The sequence below is a fragment of the Leptodactylus fuscus genome, chromosome 1 (genome assembly GCF_031893055.1).
Source record: "Leptodactylus fuscus isolate aLepFus1 chromosome 1, aLepFus1.hap2, whole genome shotgun sequence".
Taxonomy (NCBI): domain Eukaryota; kingdom Metazoa; phylum Chordata; class Amphibia; order Anura; family Leptodactylidae; genus Leptodactylus; species Leptodactylus fuscus.
In genome coordinates, this window is record NC_134265.1 from 33,461,706 (window position 1) to 33,489,657 (window position 27,952).

Here is a 27,952-nt window from a genome sequence, read left to right on the forward strand (position 1 = left end):
TGGTGAACATTTTTGTTATATATTTTATTAACCTATCTAACTCTCCAACACAATAGCAAAAAAGCATTCCACCATGTCCGGGACATTTGCTTCCTTTTCTTCAGAAGGGCTTTTTTTTCAGGAGCCTCCAGAACATTCTGGGAAAGGCGGCAAAAATGCCTTTATGTGAACAGAAAAATTCAGTTTTTTATTTTTATTACATGTCGATATCTGATCACTTGAGATTACTGCACTGCACCGGCATCCTGTCGCGGCAGCCGCAACGGAATATGACACGCGGAATCCCCATTTGAACGCAGTCTAAGATATTCTGATGACCTGTGTTTCTTATAGTATACGGATCACTAACAATGTAAATCCTCAGGCAAACACTTTTCCCATCTACACCCATCAGCTCCTCACAAGGAAATAGTGGAAGAAATGACAGATACTCCTATGTGAACTAGGTTCACGAAAAATGAGATAAAGACAGGAAAGGAGTCTGTCCTAAAGCCACAAGGCCCCAGTCTTTGCTTCGGTCTCCAATTCTGGCACTTCATTAATGTCATCAAAAGTCCCCCATGTGAACGTTATGGGCACTGATGATATTTTGCAGAAAACATGTACCGCACCTCCATATACATATACCATATTACATACTAGATGAGTTGTACCTCTGTGTAGATACTATTATGTGTACAGCATGTACCGCACCTCCGTATACATATACCATATTACATACTAGATGAGTTGTATATCTGTGTAGATACTATTATGTGTACAGTATGTACCGCACCTCCGTATACATATACTATATTACATACTAGATGAGTTGTATATCTGTGTAGATACTATTATGTGTACAGCATGTACCGCACCTCCGTATACATATACCATATTACATACTAGATGAGTTGTACCTCTGTGTAGATACTATTATGTGTACAGTATGTACCGCTCCTCTGTATACATATACCATATTACATACTAGATGAGTTGTACCTCTGTGTAGATACTATTATGTGTACAGCATGTACCGCACCTCCGTATACATATACTATATTACATACTAGATGAGTTGTATATCTGTGTAGATACTATTATGTGTACAGCATGTACCACACCTCCGTATACATATACTATATTACATACTAGATGAGTTGTACCTCTGTGTAGATACTATTATGTGTACAGTATGTACCGCACCTCCATATACATATACTATATTACATACTAGATGAGTTGTACCTCTGTGTAGATACTGTTATGTGTACAGCATGTACCGCACCTCCGTATACATATACCATATTACATACTAGATGAGTTGTACCTCTGTGTAGATACTATTATGTGTACAGCATGTACCGCACCTCCGTATACATATACCATATTACATACTAGATGAGTTGTACCTCTGTGTAGATACTATTATGTGTACAGTATGTACCGCACCTCCATATACATATACTATATTACATACTAGATGAGTTGTACCTCTGTGTAGATACTGTTATGTGTACAGCATGTACCGCACCTCCGTATACATATACTATATTACATACTAGATGAGTTGTATCTCTGTGTAGATACTATTATGTGTACAGCATGTACCACACCTCCGTATACATATACTATATTACATACTAGATGAGTTGTATCTCTGTGTACATACTATTATGTGTACAGTATGTACCGCACCTCCGTATACGTATACTATATTACATACTAGATGAGTTGTACCTCTGTGTAGATACTGTTATGTGTACAGCATGTACCGCACCTCCATATACATATACTATATTACATACTAGATGAGTTGTATCTCTGTGTAGATACTATTATGTGTACAGCATGTACCACACCTCCATATACATATACTATATTACATACTAGATGAGTTGTACCTCTGTGTAGATACTATTATGTGTACAGCATGTACCGCACCTCCGTATACATATACTATATTACATACTAGATGAGTTGTATATCTGTGTAGATACTATTATGTGTACAGCATCTACCGCACCTCCGTATACATATACCATATTACATACTAGAAGAGTTGTATCTCTGTGTAGATACTGTTATGTGTACAGCATGTACCACACCTCCGTATACATATACTATATTACATACTAGATGAGTTGTATATCTGTGTAGATACTATTATGTGTACAGCATCTACCACACCTCCGTATACATATACTATATTACATACTAGATGAGTTGTATCTCTGTGTACATACTGTTATGTGTACAGCATGTACCGCACCTCTGTATACATATACTATACAGTTACAGTCACATTACCTCAGTCAGTGTCTCTGCTTCCCCAATGCTGAGCTCTAGATTTGTTTCTGTTACTTCCTGAACGCCTGTATATAGGAGATGGCTGCTGTGTCATAATATGGGAGGGTCCCAATATGACAGAGAGAGGACGTGAACCGAACACATTGATCAAAAATACTCCACAGCGATGCGGTATATACAGGGACATCCCTGGAAAGCAATGCTTTGTGGAGCCACCTGTTGCTGCAATTTCAAATGCAAGTCTCTGTAAGCAAAGATTATCATGTTAGTCTGTTTCCCTTAGTCCCAAAAGTAGTGGAGCATTTCTGCCCCTGTGTGCTGGTAGGACAGAACGGACTTTTTACTAAATAACAAATGGTTAAATATTTAACTCCTCCTCCTCAAGAACAGAATTTACGGCCAAAGGATGTGGCCTCCAAACCCTGAATATTGACTCTATAATGGCTTATAAAGGTTTGATGCAAGCGCCAAGAAGCCGTGGAACAAATGTGCTCCGGAGGAACAGAGTTATTTTGAGCCCAAGAGATAGAAACAAATTCAAGGGGCACCAAACCCTGGGATGTGAAAGCCAAACTTATGTTTCCTTAATTCATCAAGATAGGGATAGCCTAGAAGATTTAACTCCCTTGTTTTTACCAGCAAAGGAAAGAAATAGGTTATCTGGCTATCTAAAAGGTAGAGCTCTTCGAATATAAATCCTTCGATATCTAGCTACATCTAAGGAGTCAAGCTTAATCTCTTCTGGAGTAACTGGATCTAGAAAGATTACAGGCAGAGATATTACCTGGTTCAAGTTGGTATATTAAGGTATTTTGGGCCAAATCCTGGCCTAAACCGTAGATGGACTCTATCCGAATGGAAAGAGACCTAAGATTGCACAGAAGATAAAGTTTGCAGTTCTCCAACTCTTTTAGCTGAGGTCACTGCCATCAAGAGAACCGTCTTGAGTGTAAGAAATTTGACCTCTACTTACTCTACAGGTTCAAAGGGAGGTTCACATAAACCTTTTAGACCCGTGGATAAATCCCACTGGAGAATCGGATGAGTAATAGACAGTCATAGCCTGGATGCACCCCTAAGGAATCTCTTTACCAGGGCTTCTTGAGATAGCTGCTTCCCCAAGTAGGCTGACAACGCCACCACTTGAACCTTCAAGGTAGAAGGACTAAGGCCGTTGTCCACACCGTCTTGCAGGAACTCCAAAATATCTACAATAGAAAGATTGGAACGCTCAATCCCTTTCCTTGAAGCCCAGGAGATAAATATGGTTTGTATCCTGGCATAGCTATTATTAGTGGACTCTGCTCTGGAAAGAAAGAGAGTATTTAGTATGGCTCCAGAAAATCTCCTAGATCATATTAGGGACTGATCAACCCCCAGGCTCTCAGATTGAAGGATTTCAGACCCTGGCAGAGCCGGAGGCCCTGGGACACCAGGTTCTGAAATGGGGGAAGCCTCTATTCTATCCCATGTCTCATTTATGTGAGCTGGGAAAACCAAGCTCTCTCTGGCCATAATAGAATGATAAATAATATTAATAATAAATTGTATTTCTATAGCGCCAACATATTCCGCAGCGCTGTACAATTTGTAGGGTTCAAATATAGACAGAAAGATACATTACAAAGAAATAGTCATTTCACACACTGGGACTGAAGGCCCTGCTCACAAGAGCTTACAATCTATAAGGTAGAGGGGGTGACAAGAGGTAGCAGGGGCGGCATTGCTTATACAGAGGTCAGACAATTTTGTAATAGAGGTGACTGTCATTACACAAACATAAAACTTTATGAGCCATCACCAGTCGTGTCCTTTAACATGTGGATGGAGCTTGGACATATAAAGTTAGCCTGAAATGGTATCATATCATGTGGGGTAATGTGGGAGCTGGAACAGTGGAGGATTAAATTTTGGGGGATTCTAATTACAGTACGGAAGGGTTTACATTAGGAATTGGGATAGGCCTGTCTGAAAAGATGTGTCTCTAGTTTGCGCTTGAAACTGTAGAAATTGGGAGTTAATCTGACTGTCCAGGGTAGAGCATTCCAGAGAAGTGGTGCAGCTCGGGAGAAGTCTTGTATACGAGCGTGGGAGGTTCTGATAATAGAGGATGTAAGTGTTAGGTCATTGAGTGAGCGGAGAACACGGGTTGGGTGGTAGACAGAGATGAGGGAGGAAATGTAGGGAGGTGCGACATTATGGAGAGCCTTGTGGATGAGAGTGATAACTTTATATTTTATTCTATACTAGCTGGTACCCGCGACTTCGTCTGCGGTGATTGTAGCAGTGGGTATATACAGGTGTGGGTAAGGTTTTCGTACTGTGTATAAGGTATGGGATATGAAATGTAACTTTGTATCTTGTTTTTGCTGTAATTCAGAGAATACGTGAGACTTTTGTGTTGAAGTTACTTTGTATTTGAGCTGCTATATATACGGTGTTGTGAGAATCTTTACATAGTGACTTTGGGACACAGGTATTTGAAGTTCCCGCCGATGGCATTTTTTGATTTTCGTTTTTGACTCCCCTCCTTCTAAACCCCATAACTTTTTTATTTCTCCGCTCCCAGAGTCATATGAGGTCTTAATTTTTCCTGGGACAAATTTTTCTTCCTGATGCCGCCATTATTTATTCTATATAATGTACTGGGAAGCAGGGAAAAAATTCAGAATGGGGTGGATTTGAAAAAAAAATGCATTTCTGCGACTTTCTTACGGGCTTTGGTTTTACGGCGTTCACTGTGCAACCAAAATGACATGTCCCCTGTATTCTGTGTTTCGTTACGATTCCGGGGATACCAAATTTATATGGTTTTATTTACATTTTGACCCCTTAAAAAAAATCCAAAACTGTGTTTAAAATTTTTTTTTTGAAAAGTCGCCATATTCTGACAGCCGTAACTTTTTTATACGTGCGTGTACGGGGATGTATAGGGCGTCTTTTTTTGCGTGACCGGGTGAACCTCCAAGGGATGGATAGGGTATTTACAGCCAAGGGATTGTCCTCTGGGTGAAAAAGAGTAGAACCTCTCCACCTTGGCATTGAGTCTGGTAGCCATCAGATCCACCACTGGATGGAGAGACTTTTCCGCTGGAACGTTGAGGACTCAACTGAACTGAGCCTTTTCCTTTTGGAGGGATGAAGAAAGATCTTCATTAGACTGGAGTCGATGATTAATCGGAGACATTTTTGGGGATGCTGGAAATATCTTGGATGTTTCCAAAATTACTATCCAACACGGTTGTTACAGTGGTGGAAAGATGCTGCTCTAGACCTTCTCTTGAGGAGGCTTTTATCAGCCAATCGTCCAAATATGGAACAATGAAGTTCACTGGGACTCTGAGTTCTGCAGCAACTTGGTGAATACGTAGGGTACTAAAGATATCCTGAATGGAAGAGAAGTGAATTGAAGGTGTTTCAACCGACCTTCTATAATCATGGCAGGAAGCAAGAAGAGTAGGGACGAGAAAGTAAGCATCCATCAGATCTAGAGGGGCCATATAATCAAAGATTGAAATAACGGATCTCACCATCGCCATTCAGAATCTTATCTTTATCAACTTCTGGGTTTCTCTAGAGGAAAGAGAATTTTAAGAGAATTAATATCAAAATTGTCTAATGAGATAGTATCCTCCTCAACAGTCTTAAATTTCTCATCTGAACATACAATAGAGGCAGATGGGGGCTTTCTTGCCAGGAGTGCCAAATTTTTCTTTTTACACAGTGAGGCTCCGCCAGCTTCAACACTCCCTTATTGCCAGGACAGGCAGGGAACGTCGAGGAGCTGCCTATGCGAGATGCTGACATCAGAGATGACATCCCAGAAAGGGGCAGAGACGCAGAGCGTATGAGGAGGAGGAAAATATTTAACCATTTATTATATTGTATAGTAAAAAGTCCATTGTGTCCTACCAGCACACAGGGGCAGAAATACCAACTTCCAGACACCTCCCAGATGTGCGCGATAATGTGTACCAGCCAACATGACACTCATTCATCAGTACATGTCACAAAAAGGCCCGATATATCAGTATACTATATGTAACAATGTGAGCAGCAATGGCTCAGCCAAACCATCTCACCCTGCACCACATGACCAGCAGAGCATTGTGAACCCCAGCTAAACGTCACCCATGTTTGTCTTTGTAACTGTTTTTGCAGACCAGGGGGAGAACAAACAGCTATTTACGCTGTGCGCCTGCACCATCTTGCAATATATGCCTGAAGGCAGCACACTGGCTGGGTTCATATTCTTCCAAAGACAACATCTGCAAGGAGTTTCTTTACTTTGGACAGCGTTAACACCATCTCTATGGAATATGATAATGGTGCTGAATAAAGCAAGCAAGAAATTTTAGAGGCATTCATTGTCACATATGTAGGGATATAGGTTCCATTGGGTGAATAGGACCCTATGAATATGCACCAGATGTTTTGCAGCTACATAAGCCAAATGGACTCTGCAGTGTGACTATAACCAAAAAATAAATAATAAAAACTGATCAACTTGAAAGTGAAATTAAACCGATGCAGTTTTTCCGTTCCTTGCTTTGTCATGCAGCTGCGCCCATCAGTATCCTGGAGAGCTGTGGCTAATTATAGAGGGAGGCCCGTCCATTCCTATCATTACAGCAGGGGAATCCCTCCATGTCCTCACCAGCAGGAATGTGTGCAGGGGAAAGGAGGGATGACTGCCAGTAAATGGAGAGGAATCTGATCACAGCCCCTCCCCAATGCCATCTTTACTTCCTAACTACGGGATCTGACCAATAGACTATGAACATGACTATGTATCTAAAAATACAACAAAATCTGCAATAAAAAAAAAAAAAAAATGCTGCGTTTCTATATTGTGGGCTCTTAAGCCTAAAAGGCTTTGTATTGGGCTTCCAGTACAGAAAGTAATTCAAGGAGTCAGTGGTGCAGATTTACCCCAAATTTATACCATCCAGAATTACTTCCACTGGCACCTATGACGTTCATATATGTGGTTCGATACCCTCTGCTGAATACGTCCAGATGAATGGGCCTAGTCAGGATGGGACGCCTATGCAGGGCCATGGAAGAAAATGATTACTGTATATACTCGAGTATAAGCCGACCCGAATATAAGCCGAGGCCCCTAATTTTACCACAAAAAACTGGGAAAACTTATTGACTCGAGTATAAGCCTGGGGGGTGGGGGGTGGGGGGCTTGGTATGTAGCAGCTACTGGAAAATTTCAAAAATTAAAATGGTCGGAGTTTTTAGGTGCAGTAGTTGCTGGGGAAGAGGAGGGGGTGTTTTGGTTGCCTGTCTGCCCCTTCCCTGAGCATGAGGACTGGGTCCGTCCCCACCCGGAATTCTGCCTGGCTGAATATAGGGTATCTGCAGTGCTCCTATTAACCCCTTCCCGACGGAACAGGAGCACTGCAGATCCCCTATATTCAGTAGACCGGGCACTGTCAGACACAGGGATACCTAATGTGTATGTGTGTCACATTCATTTTCTACTTTTATATGTATTCTAGGGAAAGGAGGGATTTACAACTTTTATTTCCTTAACTTTTTTTATTATATATTTTTTTAAAGCTTCTTTTTTTCACTATACATTACTATTGCGGCTGGTCATACACACCCCCCCCCCCCCCCCCCCCACCAAAAAAAAAAAAAAAAAATTTTTTTTTTTTTTTTTTGAATGACTTGAGTATAAGCCGAGGGGGGCTTTTTCAGCACAAAAACTGTGCTGACAAATTCAGCTTATACTCGAGTATATACAGAATTTTGCACCGTGTGAGCATACCATAAGGCTAGATGCATGTGATGCTTAGTAAGCATCATGCAGAAAATCCACATAGTAATACAGACGCATTTAAATCAATGAGATTTATTTTAATCTTACATAAACAATGAACACTTTTCATTCCAGAAATTAACATACTCTGCACATTTCAAAATCCGCAACATGTTGATTTCCGTGTGGATTTCAAATACAGTATTTCAATGAGGAGGTAAAATTAGCAACAAAACAAAGATAAAACTTGCATGCAGATGGAATGGGATAGGGATGGGAATATGACAAGCAGAACATTTCTACTTGTGATCCTCAGATGTCCTATCTAAAGAGGCCATGGAAATATTCTCAGATCTTCTGGGCCCTGAGATCACGACTGAACGCATACAGAGCTTTAAGTCCTAAACCAAAGCCTTTGGAACCCGCACATTATGTCACTTATGGCCTATCTTTTGTGGGTACTTCAGCAATCTTGGGTGTGGGTAGAGCGCATGACCAAGTACAGTATGTGTGGGTAAGCATAAGACTGTTCCAGGATATTGCCGCATCAACCCTAGCAAAAAGACGTCTCCTAAGGAAGCTCTGAAAGACAGGAACATTCATTATTCTAGGTTGTTCCCATTTGGTCTTGCAGTGACCTGTAGCGGTCGCCAAATTGTCATCCATTCCCCAGCAGATTTGGAGAAGCTCTGGCCGGTATAAGAGATTCCACCAACTGACATCCCATCCTGGCTCCTGATCTCACCTGAGCTGGACTTACCTACAATTGAATGGGCAGCATCTCTTCCCAGATTCAAGTCTCCTTGACAGAAATCACAGTTGCGGATCAACGTGGAGCAGATGGACTTTTGTTTTGCTGATTTTCACAGTTCTCAGAGATGTTTGTCCTTATTTCGTGAGTAATGTTCTCAGGTTTACCGACTTCCTTGCCTATGGTCTACTTTAGAAGTTAGAAGCTCCCCTCCCAACCTGCAACTTTCCTATGGCCTTATAGCTACTTCCTGCTGTGATCAGATGGGAGGGAATCTGTGCGTTCGCTCCCTTCTTCTTGGATGCTCAGCCCACCCCCTCATTAGGTTTGTTGTTGGGAGGAGTTGGTTGGGCTGGAACATGCGATCTGTCCTTTGAGCCTCTGGTGCTGCGAGTATTAAATCACTTGTGTTTCAGACGCTCTTGTTTATTTTGCTGTATTGTTTAATTGTTGACCCCAACTGACATTGTACCCCCCTAATTCCTACCCACCGTCACCATCCATAAGCATTATGGCAGTTTCAACCGACAATATAGAATATCAGGATACTATTGGATATGAGGTTGAGATAAAAATTAGAGCTTCAACCTTTAATATCAAGGGTTTTAACTCCCAGGAAAAGCAACGTCATGAACTGATGTACTTTTTCTCCAATAAACCTACCGTATTTTAAAGCAAACTACCAAAAAAAAAAAAAAATTCTCACAGTGGTTCAATAGCACCTCCTCCAAAATATCTCTACACTTGAACGCACTCAAACTGTAGAAAGGAGCAGCGGCCCTAGCTGAACTTACTGATATGTAACTTCGAAGGCCCTCTTAGATACTAGGTCACACCTGCTCTACCAGCATACGACTTATACGCGTGGAAATAAAGCAAATCGTTTTAATGTTGACACTCCTCAGAAAGGCCTAGGACTGGTTTCACATTCATCAGATCGGAGGAAATGTCCCAACGTCTACATCTGAGATTAGAGGAGCCTTCTGACCATTTTACTCTTCGCCCCAAAAATATACCCGATTTTTACCCACTCCCACATGCCCAGGAGGAAACCAATGTGATCAGATTTTTTTTTTTCTAGACTCCCTAGACCAGTGATGGCGAACCTATGGCACGCGTGCCAGAGAGGGCACGCAGAGCCCTCCATGCTGGCACGCGTGCGGTCGCCCGGATCGCTCACCAACAGGGAATCCGGTACAGGATTCCCCGTTGATGAGCGATCACTGCCTTCAGTTGTATGTGCAAATGCACATACAGCTGAAAGCTGTCAGGGTAGGCCGCGGATCGCGCGACCGCGGCCTACACTGGCTGCAGAGTTTGACTCTGCCCCGACGCGGGCGCGATGACGTCATCAGCGCCGCCAGTGACAAGAAGGTGGATGCCGGCGGCTCTTCAGGGGTGAGTATGAGAGTGGCTCACTGTGTATATGATGTTGGGGGGAGCGCTTATAATACTTGGTGGGGTGTATGATACTGGGGGGGGGAGTGTATAATACTGGGTGGGGTGTATAATACTGGGTGGGGTGTATAATACTGGGGGGAGTGTATAATACTGGGGGGAGTGTATAATACTGAGGGGGCTTATAATACTAGGGGGAGTGTATAATACTGGGGGGGCTTATAATACTGGGGGGAGTGTATGATACTGGGTGGGGTGTATAATACTGTGGGGAGTGTATAATACTGGGGGGAGTGTATGATACTGGGGGGGAGTGTATAATACTGGGTGGGGTGTATAATACTGGGGGGAGTGTATAATACTGGGGGGAGTGTATGATACTGGGGGGGAGTGTATAATACTGGGTGGGGTGTATAATACTGGGGGGAGTGTATAATACTGGGGGGAGTGTATAATACTGAGGGGGCTTATAATACTGGGGGGAGTGTATAATACTGGGGGGCTTATAATACTGGGTGGGGTGTATAATACTGGGGGGAGTGTATAATACTGGGGGGGAGTGTATAATACTGAGGGGGCTTATAATACTGGGGGGAGTGTATAATACTGGGGGGGCTTATAATACTGGGGGGAGTGTATGATACTGGGTGGGGTGTATAATACTGTGGGGAGTGTATAATACTGGGGGGAGTGTATGATACTGGGGGGGAGTGTATAATACTGGGTGGGGTGTATAATACTGGGGGGAGTGTATAATACTGGGGGGAGTGTATAATACTGAGGGGGCTTATAATACTGGGGGGAGTGTATAATACTGGGGGGGCTTATAATACTGGGGTGGCTTATAATACTGGGGGGTGTACTAAAGAGCATATAATACTGGGGGGGGGTGGCCTATTTATAAGCACACAATACTGTGTGTGGATGCCACTGTGGAGCATATAATCCTGTGGGGGGGGGGGGGACACCTACTGCGGAGCATATAACACTGGGGGGCTACTGTGGTACTGTGGAGAATATAATATTGTGTGGTGGGCCCACTGCAGAGCATATAATACTGTCTGGGGTCCCCTCACTATTTATATCACACAGTATCTGTTTTATAGCAGACGTGATATTAGTACAGGATGTAAGAATATTACACGGTAACTATAAAACAGATCCTGTGCGATGTAAACAGTGAAAATTAATTGTTCAAAGTACCAAATGCCGAGACCTTTACATTTCAGTACAACGTTGTTTGTATTATTGAAAGCTCTGTAAAGCCCCACATGACTGTAATTTTTGGTCAGTAACTGTCCGCAATTGTGGATCCGCATAGTATTAAGTCTATATTGTCGTGTTGGCACTCCGCGAAAATTTTGTGGGTTTTGGGTTGCAGTTTGGGCACTCGGTCTCTAAAAGGTTCGCCATCACTGCCCTAGACCGTCCTAATGCTGGCGCTCATGGCGCCTCTGGACCTAGATGTGAAAATATGGGCCAAGCTTTTGGTTCATAGACTTCAAACGAACCTCCCCCATCTGATCCATCCATCAGGGTTTATTAAAAACAGGGAAGGAGAAGATAACTCATATAGAATACTTCAGGCTACTCACTATGCCCACAAATGCTATACGCCGTTGGTCCTTCTGGGCACTGGTGCTGAAGCCTTCGGAGGGTTGACTGGGTTTTTATGAGGGGGAAACCCTGTTTAAGTTTGGACGCCTTGACGGTTTTGTTAATGCGGTTTTCATTCTATATGCAGAGCCAAAAATTAATAGGACGTTGTCACCACCCTTTGAGAACTCTAATGAAACAAGGGAGAAATGCCCGCTTTCCCCCTCTCCGTTCATCCTGGTTGTCGAAACTTTATTACAACGTGTCTGTCAAGACCAGGAAATAAAGGAGTTGACAGTGGGGCTCCGAGTCTTTGCATGAAACAGCATTTGCAGATAATCTGCTTTTATTGATCACAAACCAAATGAGAGACTTCCTGTGTAGGGTTAAGCGATTGGGAAATGTTCGGATTCCAATCAGCGATCGAGTAAATTTCATGATCGCAAACGGAATTCTGATCTCGATCTTTTCCGGCGGGATCGAGGTCGGAGGTTATTTCCCACAACGCTTGGCTACTGGCCAAACATTGTGGGAAAAGCTATAATATCAGATGAGCGAGTACTATTTGAAACTCCCGCTTCGAATAGCACTCACCCATAGGAATAAATGGAAATGGCTGCTTAACCCCCTGCATGCCGGCTGCGTCCATTCATTCCTATGGATTTACCGCAGCCTGCCACTCTTCTGCTTCGTCCCCGTTTTATCGTTTACTCATCTCTGCTACATCTGAGGGGTGGAGCCTTGATTCAGCTACTATTTAGTATATTGTAATGTACTTGTGAGCTCTGTAATGTTCTTGATGTTAGCGACAATCTTTCAGGCCTTTCTTAGTCAATATATACATATCGTGATAAATGCCTCAAAACCTGGTTGCCCTGACAGGAGTAAGTCGCAGCAACGGAGGTGCTTGTTAGTTAATGGACATGCCTATGTACTTCTTTCTGACCCTTACAAATATTCAGTACTTGTGTACAGGATTTTACCCGCATTAACTAATGCCCCCAGTGCTGCGAGAGAACTCATTTGCATACAGACGAAAATTGGGATTTATACCGAATGGCGGCGCGGAGAAAACATCTAAAGGTAGGAGACGAATAGCCTTTCTTAAGGATATTCCTATGTGTGATCAACAAAAAAAAAAATTAAATTTTAATGGTAGATTCACAGCTGAGGGTTTGTTACAGTTATATCCAGTCTAGATAACATGAGCTACATATATAAATCAGAACAAGTCTCTATCCTGATATAGTGTATTAATTTATCGGGTAATAGTGTATTAATAGTCAACTTTATTTCTTTATACATAATTTAATATACAGCAAAAATAATATTACAGATTATACAATCTTCTACCATGGAAAGAAATCCCATTTACCTCAGAGGAAGTCGTAGAATCAGAAACCGTGGCTGGCATTTAGAGGTTCGCGCTTAGGAATGTTATTGTAAAAATTAAAAGCCCATGGCAACTTGTATTCGGCAAGTTGGTTCCTGACTGCCATAAAATTGGCTTCCACCTATAACAGGTTGTCACTGGAGACAATTCATAGGAAGATGAAGCTGCATCTGGTGGTGGGGATACATCTACGCAGTTCTTTATTAGGAGCCTTATGGGATGCGTCTCTTCTGCTCTGGTAACACAAACTCCATCATGTCCACCTTAGAGTTCAGCTCGTCCTCTGTTGCTTTCTAGCAAACAAGTACAGGGTCCATTACTGGTATGCAAGTTGTAAAATATAATTTAGAACAAATGTGAGTCTGGAGAAGTCATCAAAGTATGTGGAGAGATATAACATTTCATACAGTACAGTTACCAGGACAGGCAGTGTGCATGAGTGTGTATTCTGATTCTCAACAAGAATTTACCAAGGTTTCAGGTTCATTTCAACCCCAAAATTTTGAGGTTTGCACCACAAACTACTATTCTACTCTCTGGGGTCTGTTTAGCCCCATGGTAGGCAAGTGAAACATCTCATCAGGGCTCCAGCACAGGTCCCAGTCGCTGGTGTCATAACACTTGTATTTATGTGTCATGATACTGACATTGTCCACGCGATCATCACCCATAGGCCTCAGCAGTCCCAGGCGTCACTAAGAAGGCCAGATGAGGACGGGGATCGGTGCCGGAGAGTAGGAAAGGTGAGTATCACTTATGTTTATTCACTTCCCCTAGGCCTCTGCTAATTATATTCTGGGGTCTGAAGAGATTTCCAGAGTATAATAGTAATTCCGGTTCAGGCATGTTTGGTCATATAAACCCGTCGGGTATTAAGGGTTAGTTCACACGTAATTAACATGTGGCTTATTTTGGCACAGGAAAAAAAAAAAAAGATTCCTAATTAGGAAGCTTTTTTTGGATCTTGCTAAGCTTTTTTTGGAACTTTTTTTTTGTAAAAACAGCTTAAAGGGTGCATTCACACTACGTAAACACCAGCTTATTCTGAACATAAAATACGTTCAGAATCAGCGGCGTATAAGGCAGTTCCATTCATTTCTATGGGAGCCGGCATACGAGCGCTCCCCATAGAAATGAATGGGCTGCTTTTTTCACTGAAGTGAATGGGAAGTGCCCGCGTGTACGGCTCGGCATGAGCAGAGCTAGCCGTACACGCGGGCACTTCCCATTCACTTCAATGGGAGTGCTCGTATTGAAAAAAGCAGCCCATTCATATCTATGGGGAGCGCTCGTATGCCGGCTCCCATAGAAATGAATGGGAACTGCTTTATACGCCGCTGATTCTGAACGTGTTTTACGTTCAGAATAGGCTGCCGTTTACGTAGTTTGAATGAGCCCTAAAAAAAAAAAAAAAAAAAGCCAGGTTGTTTTCCCCTCCTGTAAAGTGAATGGTCTGAAAAAGCAGCGTCACCTTTTTTTCCCGCACGTTTTTTTGCAAAAAAAAACAAAACACGTTGCTTGTTTTTTGCAAAAAAACACGCGAATTTCGCCTCACATTCACTTCTATTGCTTTCTTCAGGCGGAAAACGCCTGAAGAAAGGTCATTTCGCTTCTTTTTCTCCGCTAGCAGAAAAACCTGCTAGCAGGAAGAAAAAAAAAAAGCTAGCAGTCTACACAGGCAAAGAGGCTGATTTTGACAGCGGATTTTGCTTCAAAATCAGCCCCTTTACAATAGTGGTCTATGTAGACTGCTAGCTTTTTTTTTTTTTTTTCCTGCTAGCAGGGAAAAAAGAAGCGACATGACCTTTCTTCAGGCGTTTTCCGCCTGAAGAAAGCAATAGAAGTGAATGGGAGGTGAAAACCGCGTGTTTTTTTCTGCGCAGTTTATTGCAAAAACCACGTGGAAAAACGCGACGTGGTTTTTTCAGCCCATTCACTTTACAGGAGGGGAAAACAGCCTGGCTTTTTTTTTTTTTTAAGCTGTTTTTACAAAAAAAAAGCTCCAAAAAAAAAAAAAAAAAAAAGGCTTCCTAATTAGGAAGCTTTTTTTCCGTGCCAAAATAAGCCACACGTTTTATGTGTGAACTAACCCTAACATTGTATGGAGAAGGATTATGACGTGGATTCCGCTGTCAAAACCCTCCTCCATGTCCCCGTGTGAACTAGCCCTAATACAGTTGTTATGAGGCCAGATTATAATAGGGCCCATACAGCCTCGGGCCCTGGGCACCCACACATTTTGCCTTGTTTTAATCAGCCCCTGACCAGGATCAAAGTATAAAGGGCTGTGCTTAGCATCATCAAAAATGCTCTGAGCAATATGATTGGCTGAGCGCAGCTGAATGAAAGATCACTCCTTATAAAGGCCTTGTCATATGTCCTTTTCAGTTGGATGACAGGCAGGAGCACGTATACACAACACTTTCTGCATGTCCTATATCCAGAGCAGGTTACAATACATGCCATGTGGATTACATTGATAGGACATTTTTCTCTCTCAATGCACATCTCACAGATTTTCAAAGTGGATTTTCCAAGTTTTAATTTACCAAGGGTAAAATCCACATCCAAATAACAGATGATGACCCCCATCCTATTACTTACAAGCTCCCTCTTCGCTTCTTCGATCTTCACCTTTACTAGGGATGGATTCTGGAATACACAATAAGACAAGTGAAAAGCAACACAGTGGGACATCAAAGGGCGCTCTTGTATTGTACCCATTGTCTACAATATGGAGCAGCTCACTCTGGGTGGGGCTAGATTGATTGACCTCTCTATTCTCGAAGTGACCAAAACCTTTATGGAAATGGCATTAAGGACAAGTACAGAAATCTCCTGCAAACCAGCAGCAAGAAATACACACCTAGGTCATTTTGTGCTCCATTTTGCTTGACAAATAGGCACAAACTGTACAGGGCATGTGTAAGTTAACAAAAATATTAATCAAAAATGGAGTATAAACATGTGAAGAACGAACAAATATTCCCCTACTATAATAGAAAGTCTTCTCAGACCAGAGATGGATTAAAGAAAGCTTTAGAGATTTGCTTCCCTTCATCTGCTAGTTTATTAGAGAGGTTGGACAAGAAGGCAGGACAAGGCCGGGCCCACACCTGATGGTTCGGCTCATCACAAAGGAATTAGGGGTGCGAAAGGTCAATGGAGTTCTTCTGAGATCTGTAGGATGTTCCCCCTCCCCCATCTGTTCTAATCAATATACCCCCTTCCCCAATACAACACATTACTAACAGGCGCCAAGTCCAGGTAAGATTTAAGCTTCTCCTTTGTAGCCGTGGATTCTTCTTTCAGTTCGGTCAGTGTCTGCAGGGATCAGAACAACGATTTATAGTCAGTAAGTGACAAGATCTTTAATGATTCTGCTCTCCCACAATGTCACTTGTAAACCGAATACCGACCTCAGACAAAGACACCAGAGACCGATGGGTTAACGAGTCCTCCAATCCTGCAGACGACAGCTGATCCTATGAAGGAAAGGGACGTAACATATAGGATCAAATAGGATCCATTTATAAAAACATTAAATAGGACTTAGTATAAATCGATGACCTATCCTTAGGTCTGACACCCAGGGACCCCACAGATCAGCTGCTTGAAGCCACAATGGCGCTCCCTAAAGACCACTTCTGCTTTCACAGGCCATGTGACATCGTGCTCATTGGTCTTATGGACTGATCGCAGCCAAGTCCCATTCAAGCGATACTAAGCACAGTCACAGTGCTGGTCAAGTAATGATGAGGCTGCAGCATCTTCAGACAGCTGGCCGTGGCCTGTCAGGTCTATCAATCTTTAATGAAGAACCTGTCCTAATAACAGGTCTTCAATTATAAAGCCAGGAAATCCCTATTAAAACACAGGTTTTAGAAAAACACACACAAAAAAAAAATCCGAGAGAATTCTGCTCCAGTCTCACACTGCTTTCCATCACTTTCTATTGCACCTGGTCTCAATACAAGGCAAACATACAGAAACCAAGTCATGACAAATTGTACAAAAGAAGACACCGCATAGCTACTATTGGAAGATGTGACTAAAGGACTATGTGCCACTATAGATGCAAAGTCTCGGAGGTCTCATCTAGAAGACCCTACAAGGGAGCCAAGACCATTAGTGGTGCAGGACCAAAGCAGGATTTTGGCCCTGCACCAGCAAAGGAAGGTTGAAGGAAAAGCAGACAAAGGGAGCAAAGAAGGAAGGGATTTTGTTTGGTGCTTTGTGATCAGTTTGAGCACTGGCAGCCGATTCAGCAGAATTAAGAACTCTGGCACACCATGGGAGTTCTGCTTTAGTAAATCCCCCCCATATCATATTTATGGGGAGTCACATACATATCAAATCTTAAGATTCAGGGAAGAGTCGTACTAACTTTTGCTGTCTGGATCTTGTATTTATATTCCTCAGATTTAGCCTTCATTTTCTTGAGGTTTTGTTCTTTCACTTCTAGTTTGGCTTTCTCCACACTGCACTGCTCCTCTGCTTTTTTGACATCCCTTAGTAAGATAAGATAAGATAAAAGACCCTTTAATAGCCCCACCATGGGGAAATTCAGTGTTACAGCAGCATGGATAATACAGTAATACAAAATACAAATGCTCCCAGGCAGAGGCATTACAGTGACAGTAGGTACAGATAAAAGATAAAGGTAAAGAAGATAGTAGGAGGGATATCACAACTTAAGGATCTTTCAGTTCTCTGTACGGAGTGATTTACGCTTAGTCCAGTATTGACTGTACAGCCTGACCGTGGTTGGGAGGAGGGACCTCCGATAGCTCCTTCTCACACTTGGGGTGAAGCAGTTGGTACTGCCCAGTGCTATCACAGTCTAATACATGGGATGGGAGTTGTTCTCCCGCATGGAGGTCACCACAGACAGTATCCTTCTGTCACCCACCACCTGTACTGGGTCCAGGGGGCTCCCCAGGACAGAGCTGGCCCTTCTGATCAGCCTGTCAAGTCTATTTCTGTCCCTGGCTTGTATGCTGCTCCCCCAGCAGGTCACACCAAAGATGATTGCTGATGTCACTACAGAGTTGAAAAAGGCCATAAGAACTGTCCCCTGGACTCTAAAGGCACTCAGCCTCCTGAGCAGGTAGAGGCTGCTGTGATGCTTTCTGTGCAGCGCCTCCAGGTGATCAGCCCAGTCCAGCTTATTATTGAGGAGCCCACCCAGATACTTATAGGTCCTGACTATCTCAATGCCTGTCCCCTGAATATCCACTGGATTCGGAGCACTTCTCTGCTCCCCCACCATCTCCTTGGTCTTCCCAGCATTAATCCTGAGATGGTTCTGCTGGCACCATTCAACAAAATCCCAGTTTAATTCTTCTTCTCCCTGTCATCTCCTTTTGTGATGAGGCCAACTATATCAGAGTCATCGGAGTACTTCTGTAAGTAACAGCTGGATGAGTTGCACCTAAAATCTGCAGTGTACAGTGTGAAGAGAAATGGGGCAAGAACTGGACCTTGTGGTGCCCCAATACTACAGATCACAGTGTCAGACACACAGTCCTGGGCTCCAACATATAGTGGTCGGTTTGTCAGGTAGTCTAGGATCCAGTTGGACAGGTGATGGTCCACACCAACAAGGTCCAGCTTGTTCCTCAGTAGCCCTGGCTATATGGTGTTAAAAAGCACTGGAGAAGTCAAAGAACATTATTCTCATAGTGTTCCTGGGTTTCTCCAGGTGAGAAAGAGCTCTATGAAGAAGGTGAATGATGGTGTCATCTACCCCAATGCCTGGGCGATAAGTAAACTGGAGGGGGTCCATGGCAGAACTCACTAGAGGTCAGAGATGTGTCAGGACCAGTCTCTCTAAAACCTTCATTAAGTGGGATGTCAATGCTACAGGTCTGTAGCCATTAGGACTTGTTCACACGGGGCAAGAGGGGGCGGATTTTGGCACTGAATCCACATCATAATCCGCCCCCACACAATAGAGGGCTACGTAGACCGCTAGCTAACTTTTTTCCGTGAGCGGCATGTTCCCGCTCATGGAAAAAAAAGAAGCGAGCTGTCCTTTCCTCAGGGGGACTCCGCGGCCGATTCAGCCCTGGCATCCAGCTCGTGGCAGCACCCTCCGGACTAGGCCTATTCATTTGAGCCTACTCCGGAGGGGGAAGCTGCAACTGTTGGAAGCCGCGACAGGCGCATTTTGGCCCTATTGTAACGCGAGTTCCTGCATCACAATTGGGACCAAAATGCGCCATACTGCCATATGGCTCTGCCTGATACAATGCAGCTATAAAAACTTCCCACTTCTTAGAGCACACAGCCAGTAACAGTCAGTACTTACTGCTCTAGGGTTCTCTCCAGCACCAGAGCTTTGGTTAGTTTTTGTCTCAGACGTCTCAGCTCAACTTCAAGTTCTTCATTAGTGTTCTCAATTGTTGTCAGCTCAGAATCCATCTCATTGACAGCACAAATATAGCTGGGAAAAGAGAACAGGTGTAATACAGAATGTGTCAGCTCTAACATGTGGTGTATTATACAGACGAGCTGTCAGCTCTCCTGTATGGTATAATATATAGTGTGACAATTGGGGGTTGTTTAGCATCAAAGCTAGTAGTGTTCCTGGATTTACAGAAGTGTTGGTGGCACTGGGTGCCAAATAAACAGCATATCAGGTAATGTAATCCAAAACAAGTGGCTTCATTCGGCTTATAACAGAAAAGAAAAAAAAGAAAAAGAAAAAAAAAAAAAAAACAGCAAAATCTGCAACAAAAAAAAATAAATAAAAAATCTGCGTTTCCGCTATGTGGTGCCTCAACCTTAAGTAGGAGAATTATGATTACAGCTCTGAAAGTAAAGGCTGAAATTATACAAGCGTTGTTTGGTGTAGTTGTTCACAACCTGCAATGAGGCAAAAAACAGGAGGGTCATTCCATATCAAGTGATCCAAATATGAATATTTTTTTACCTGACGTCTTTAGATTTTTTTTATTTTTAATGAAGTACAACTTAAGCTAATTACAAATTAAAAGTTTAGAATTTTTTCTTCATCCGTTCATTTTTTACAGCTTTCTAAAGTTTTGAAAAAGTGCAAATTTTGGCCTGGTATGGCTTTACATATTTTTTTACCATATCTCGGGCTAGAATTAACCACTTCCCGACATCTGCCGTAATAGTACGGTGCTGCCAGGAAGGACTTCCCGCAAACAAACCATGCCCTGCGGGTGTCAGCTGTAACATACGGCTGACAATGCCCTGTATCACCCGCGGTTTGAAAATCAAAAAAAATTCTAGAATTTATTTTTCTTCACATTTTGCATTCTCTGACACACTACTACCAAATAACAAAATCTCAAAAGAATTAAAAATATAGAGGTAAAAATCATTGGTTCACTTGACATGGAATGACCCAGGAATGGACACAAAGTAATACTGAACTTTCTTTTACATTTTTCCTTTTGGGATTTACTTCAGTCTTATACAAAATCTTAAAAAATAAATAAATCCATTAATCTCAACTTTCCATTCATTTTATACATTTTCTCAGCTGAGCGTTTGCTTCACATTATACTGAATACAACCTTGTATGATATTGAACACAATAATGCCACAGAAATCTCCCATAATCGCTGGGGTTTACCTGGTCAGTGACGAATCCTTTAATTCCAGTGTAAGGCAGCTTCCAATGATTTGGTTCAGGTAAGTACTGCCCATGCGGCCCAAACCAGAGGTGTTAGTAAAGGAGGGACCCAGAGTGTCAAACAAGAGCGCCTGGATGCTAGCAGCTGTAGGAATAAAGTATACAGAGAATATAGAAATGATGCAGCAGCTCTATATGTGACCAAGAGAAGGCATATACGTTGGAGTAACAGAAGAATACGTTGCCCTATAGGATTAACCCCTTCAGAACCTGGCCCATTTTGGCCCGGAGGATATTTAGATTTTTGCCTCTGCTGTTTCCCAGCTGACCTCCGTGGACAAGGTGCAATATGTGCTGTATTACATAACCCAGAGTAAAGAAAAAGCATCCAGCTCGCCTCTCCTGGGTACACACAGATAAGTTGCACTTGTGAGGAATTGACAGATTCCACGGAGGAAAAAAAATTCAGCTTCAAATTCTTGAAGCTTGTACAAATTCCACCACATAAACCTAGCCACTTGTTATTTCTATAATCCATCTTAAGACACAAAAAAAAATTTTTTTTTAAAGAGGGGTTGTCCAGGAACATTAAAGGGATTCTACAATTGAAAAACTTTTTTTTTTTAAAGGTAACACGTCGGAATAGCCTTTAGAAAGGCTATTCGTCTCCTACCTTTGGAAGTGCTCTCCGCTGCGCCGTTCGTTCGAAATACCGGTTTGTACCAGTATGCTAATTAGTTCTCTCGCAGCGATGGGGGCGTCCCCCAGCGCAGGAGACGCGATGGGGGCATCCCCATTGCTGCTTGAAAACCGACTCCAGCGCCGCCTCTGTCTTCTTCTGCATCCTCCCCTTCCTTCTTCGGCTTGACGTCGGACGCCTGCGCAGTACGCTCTGTTTGGCGAACTTGCGGTGTCGGCACTATGGCCGCGGGCATGCGCAGTACGTTCGGCGAAGTTCGCCGAACAGAGCATACTGCGCAGGCGTCCGACGTCCAGCCGAAGAAGGAAGGGGAGGATGCAGAAGAAGATAGAGGTGGCGCTGGAGTCGGTTTTCGAGCAGCAATGGGCACGTCCCCATTGCTGCGAGAGAACTAATTAGCATACCAGTACAAACCGGTATATTGAACGAACGGCGGCGGAGATCACTTCCAAAGGTAGGAGACGATTAGCCTTTCTAAAGGCTATTCCGACGTGTTACCTAGAAAAAAAAAAAGTTTTTTAATGGTAGAATCCCTTTAAAAAAAAAAAAAAGTGGTACTCGCCTGTCCATGGCACTTCATGCATGGCATGGCATGTCCGTTCAGGCATTTGCTATGAAGTCACCGCATTCGACCACTGAGACCAATCAGAGGCTGAACAGGAACGGGTGACGTCACTGACTTCCATCACTGCCAGTAGTGACTTTACTGCGTGGACAGCAGGGATGGATACCAGAGAGCTGGGGATAGAGCAGCAGGATTTTTTTTTTTTTTTTAAGGTTTCACGCCCTTAAACAGGACCTTTCATGTCCTTGCGCACACTTGTTTTATCTACCGCTAGAAAGCAGACAGCATACTGAATTCACTGCATTGTCAGCTTTTCTGTTATGTGCCCCAGGGCAAGAGGTATTGGTGTATTTACTGATAGCTCTTCACTGTCAGAAGGGTGTTCCTGACAGTCTAGCTGAGAAGTCCTCCTCCTGACAGTCTGTCCGTCTCTGAGCATCATGGCTGGGCGGCAAGGAACTGATAGTATAGAGCTACAGAGAGACTGTCTGGAGGGGCGTTCCTTACCGCCCAGCCATGATGCCCTGCGACGGACAGACTGTCAGGAGAGGCGTTCCCAGCTAGACTGTCAGGGACACCCTTCTGACAGTGAAAAGCTATCGATAAATGCACCGATATCTCTTCTCCCAGGGCACATAACGGGAAAGCTGTACACGCACCATGAGTCTGTACCATCAAACTACCATAGGTGTCCCCGCTGTGCTCAGCCATAAGCATCTGATGGACTGCCAGGTTTCATTCTCCTACCATAATGGGTGGGTTTCTTTCTGTCAGGTATCTGTCAGTATTCACCACCATGTAAAAGACATGACAAAAGCTTTCTTCCTTCAAGTTTTTTTTTTTTTCTTCTGATGGAAGAAACAGTCCTGTGCCTTTCATTACAAAAGTAAACAAAAATGACAGAAGAAAGTGTCCATTCTTTTTTTTTTTTTACATCATAGTCAATGGGTCCCATCTGTGTCGGTTACTCTACTACTGTCATCTTATGGCGGATGCCAACAATGGACTGTATTAATGGTAATGTGAATATACTCACGATTCATTCTCTATCAGTCTATTTGCAGTACACGGCACTGCTAATTTTTAGTGTAAGTAATTATATTTAATTAAATATATATTAAAAGGTTTAGAGATGGGATACCCCAACGCTATACAATGGATGGGGTCTCCCAGCACAGCCTACTGTATAGCGGTGCCAACATAATGCAGGTAAGCTGCTTCTGACTCCATCCACTAATATGGCTTCCAACGTCCTGAAGCGGCTGGATCAGTAGGAATGTAACACCCGGACCACGCAGCAGATACTGATCACCTATTCTATGGTTGTGTCTCCATGGTTATAGATTACAGTCAAGCCCTGTGTGGTCTAATCTTGCAGTCATGTTCTAATTTGCCCCTTTAAATCCTTTCCATAAGGGCCATATAGAGGAGGGATGCGCTACTACTCTATTACCAAATACTATGTGTACCAAGTAGGGCTGTGGAATCAGTCGTGGAGTTTGGACCAGTTTTGGCTGTAGTCAAAAAAGTGAGCGAATTCCGGCTTCAAAATAAAAGGAGTCATTATTTTTGCTTATATTAAAAAGTTTAAAGAAATAATTGCTGTATAATTTGTTACATACTTACTCTTAAAGGAATCAATCATTTTTCTTAAATGGATTTTGAGGACCCTTACTGCTTCTAACTGACCGTGGAGTTGGAGTAGAAGTCTGAGGGCGGGTTCAAACCTGTGCCCGCTCTCCACTTTGTGGGTTTCCGTCTTCTGTCTGAGAAACTGGACAGGAGACGGTAACCCGGCAGTCAGTGTCCGCCCGTGAGCGTCTTCTGGTCTTTGCAGCGAAATTGGTTTTTGGTTTTTTTTAACCGGACACAAAGTCCTGCATGTCTGACTTTGTGTCCGGTTAAAATAAAACGGTTTCGCCACAGAGACGAGAAGACGCTCATAGGTGGACACTTTGCAAACTCATTCAAATGAATGGGTTTGAAAACAGACTGCCGGTTTCCATCTCCTGTCCAGTTTCTAGGGCAGAAGACGGAGACCAGGCGCAGGTGTGAACCCGCCCTGAGTCAGTTTGTGGAAAATAGTTTGATTTAGTGATTTGTCCGACCAACTCCAGAACCCTGGCACCAAGCATGTATGCAGTTACCGTCAGATTTGATCTCAGTTGCCTTCAGTTTCTGGTCCTCCAGGACGAGATATAAATCTTTATCACGAGCTTCATTGCACTTCGCCAGTTGATAGAGCAGATCCATTGTTCGGGTGTTCACCTCATAGGGTGGCAGGACCTTATTACCAAATAATTTTTTCAGCCACGTGACAACCTGCAGATACAAAAAAATAAATAAAAATAATATTACTATTGATGGTCTATTCTTAGTTCTGTGAGAGTCTGACACCAACAGATTAACTGTGCCAAGCCAACACGTCTCCTGGTAATGGTTTATATCCCGGGAGCTGCGCTGCTCATGAGCCATACAAACCCATACAACTCTATGGGAAAGCACTGTAGTACCTACACCTGCCGAGTGAGCAGAGCAGGAACCTACAGACCCTAAAGCTAGTCCATCAATATCAGAAACTGAATAACCCCTTGTTGACATTTAGCATATATGTGCCCCTGGGCTCAGGTATTAATCCTGCACTACATACGGCAAGTGCCGGCGGTGTTGTACAGCAGACACCCAACGCCAATGATGAAGGAGTCAGCTGTGGTTAAGGCCAGTTCACCTCTGTATTTGGATCTCCGTCGTTTGGGTCTGCTGAGCTCCTGACTGACAGAGAACCAGACCGCTACATCCGGGGTTAAACATGGACACCAGCAGACCCCATTGATTATAAAGAGTTCTGCCTTGTCATACTGAAACCGATGGAGAGAAAAATCCTCCATGAACAACTTTTTTGGTGTTTTTCTGTTGCAGTCTTCAGTTGAGACTCCACTACAGATGGGACCTAAGCCTAACCTCTTACATATTGGGGGGGGGTTTGTCCACAGTTTTCAATTGTTCATAGAAAATTGACCTCAAAGACGAGACCATTTTTCTCCCCCACCAGTAATGAAATTAGTGCCCACTGATCAAAGCCCCTGTTTCCTTCTCCGACTGACTGATGTTTTATCACATCAAGAGGACACCTCAAATAATGGATTAGAAAAGCCCCTCCAGCAGTGACCGCCTAGAAGTACAACCCCCAGCATGTCCCCACAGCCTCGATGCTTACTCACACAACAGGTTTTCATGGCCATTTTCCTAGCGGACAGTACCCGACCCTATAGAAAATATTGGATCTAGTCACATGACTTCTCTCTAACCAGTCCGCATGCCGATCCGTTACATAACAGGACTGGTTATTTCTTGGGCCGTTTCTCAGATCCCTCAATAGACTGACGTCTTTGAAGACCCCAAGAAAACAGATCACCCTCGGATGTGCGGAGGTTTCTCACGACTCGGTACATGCCCCGATGTGTGAATAAGCGCTTATATCTGTGATCTCCAACCTGTAGTGGATGCAACCTGGGAATTGTAGTTCTACAACAGCCAGAGAGCCACAGCCTGGCACCCACTACCCTATATATAGCCCCTTACCACATATATTCACCATTTACCACAGCCTGGCACCCACTACCCTATATATAGCCCCTTACCACATATATTCACCATTTACCACAGCCTGGCACCCACTACCCTATATATAGCCCCTTACCACATATATTCACCATTTACCACAGCCTGGCACCCACTACCCTATATATAGCCCCTTACCACATATATTCACCATTTACCACAGCCTGGCACCCACTACCCTATATATAGCCCCGTATTACATATACTCACCATTTACCACAGCCTGGCACCCACTACCCTATATATAGCCCCGTATTACATATACTCACCATTTACCACAGCCTGGCACCCACTACCCTATATATAGCCCCATATTACATATACTCACCACTTACCACAGCCTGGCACCCACTACCCTATATATAGCCCCGTATTACATATATTTACCACAGCCTGGCACCCACTACCCTATATATAGCCCCGTATTACATATAGTCACCATTTACCACAGCCTGGCACCCACTACCCTATATATAGCCCCGTATTATATATATTCACCACTTACCACAGCCTGGCACCCACTACCCTATATATAGCCCCGTATTATATATATTCACCACTTACCACAGCCTGGCACCCACTACCCTATATATAGCCCCGTATTACATATACTCACCATTTACCACAGCCTGGCACCCACTACCCTATATATAGCCCCATATTACATATACTCACCACTTACCACAGCCTGGCACCCACTACCCTATATATAGCCCCGTATTACATATATTTACCACAGCCTGGCACCCACTACCCTATATATAGCCCCGTATTACATATAGTCACCATTTACCACAGCCTGGCACCCACTACCCTATATATAGCCCCATATTACATATACTCACCACTTACCACAGCCTGGCACCCACTACCCTATATATAGCCCCGTATTACATATATTTACCACAGCCTGGCACCCACTACCCTATATATAGCCCCGTATTATATATATTCACCACTTACCACAGCCTGGCACCCACTACCCTATATATAGCCCCGTATTACATATACTCACCATTTACCACAGCCTGGCACCCACTACCCTATATATAGCCCCATATTACATATATTCACCATTTACCACAGCCTGGCACCCACTACCCTATATATAGCCCCTTACCACATATATTCACCATTTACCACAGCCTGGCACCCACTACCCTATATATAGCCCCATATTACATATACTCACCATTTACCACAGCCTGGCACCCACTACCCTATATATAGCCCCGTATTACATATATTCACCATTTACCACAGCCTGGCACCCACTACCCTATATATAGCCCGGTATTACATATACTCACCATTTACCACAGCCTGGCACCCACTACCCTATATATAGCCCCATATTACATATACTCACCATTTACCACAGCCTGGCACCCACTACCCTATATATAGCCCCGTATTACATATATTCACCATTTACCACAGCCTGGCACCCACTACCCTATATATAGCCCCATATTACATATACTCACCATTTACCACAGCCTGGCACCCACTACCCTATATATAGCCCGGTATTACATATAGTCACCATTTACCACAGCCTGGCACCCACTACCCTATATATAGCCCCATATTACATATATTCACCATTCAACCCCATCATTTCTATTTGCAGTGAAAACCTGCAGCTATACCGGATAATAATATGGTGTGAACAAGTGCCAAGGGATATTATTACAGAGGTCACTAGACTACAGGCAGGTTATGGGGCCACCATGGCTAGAGACTGGGAGATTTCCTATATATAACACAGCTGTGCGTATAGATTATATATCTATAGATAGATAACTACACACAGACACCTGCAGCGCTATAACGAATACAAAGGCTTGCTGGTACTTGTAGTCCTCCTCCTCCCACAACACAAGGCCGTGTGACAGCAGTGACAGCCCCGTCCTGGCTCCTCCCGGGGACATGTTACCTTCGTGCTCTTCTCATCCATGTTTCCTGCTGCGCCTCAGACTCCCGCCACTGCTTCATAGGGCTGACGTCACGGGAAGGGGCGGAGCCGCCAGATACAGCGCGTATAAAAGGAAGCAGCGGCGACGCGTGAGGCGAGAGACGCTGTGTGAGGCGGCGAGAGGACCGGCATGTAGTTTACATAGGACTGTATGTGAGGTGATGTCCTTTATATGGGGCTGAGGACCGATGTGATGCAGTCTGAGGCTTTTACCTGGGACTTTATGTTGGACATAGGTGGAAGAGCAGTGCTAGTGTTACATGTGCTGACTAGTCACAT

General features: G+C 43.5%; 2 protein-coding genes across 3 annotated transcripts in view; both read right to left on the minus strand.

The window, feature by feature from the left end:
* LOC142198396 (von Willebrand factor A domain-containing protein 5A-like) overlaps window positions 1-2,339 on the minus strand; it is a 61,241-nt gene extending 58,902 nt beyond the window's left edge. For both annotated transcript variants that reach the window (XM_075269436.1, XM_075269428.1), the window contains exon 1: window positions 2,290-2,339. The gene's annotated coding sequence lies outside the window, so the exon portion shown is untranslated. The remainder of the gene's footprint in view (window positions 1-2,289) is intronic.
* An 11,020-nt stretch (window positions 2,340-13,359) lies between these two features.
* HAUS1 (HAUS augmin like complex subunit 1) lies at window positions 13,360-27,664 on the minus strand. The gene is made up of 9 exons (XM_075262387.1): window positions 27,635-27,664; window positions 24,222-24,396; window positions 20,810-20,954; window positions 19,514-19,648; window positions 17,588-17,711; window positions 16,620-16,685; window positions 16,453-16,524; window positions 15,805-15,852; window positions 13,360-13,493 (listed from the first exon to the last, which is right to left on the minus strand). The coding sequence occupies exons 1-9, from the start codon at window positions 27,653-27,655 to the stop codon at window positions 13,413-13,415; spliced, it is 867 nt and encodes a 288-aa protein (XP_075118488.1). The 5' UTR covers window positions 27,656-27,664; the 3' UTR covers window positions 13,360-13,412.
* Window positions 27,665-27,952: the final 288 nt, after the last annotated feature.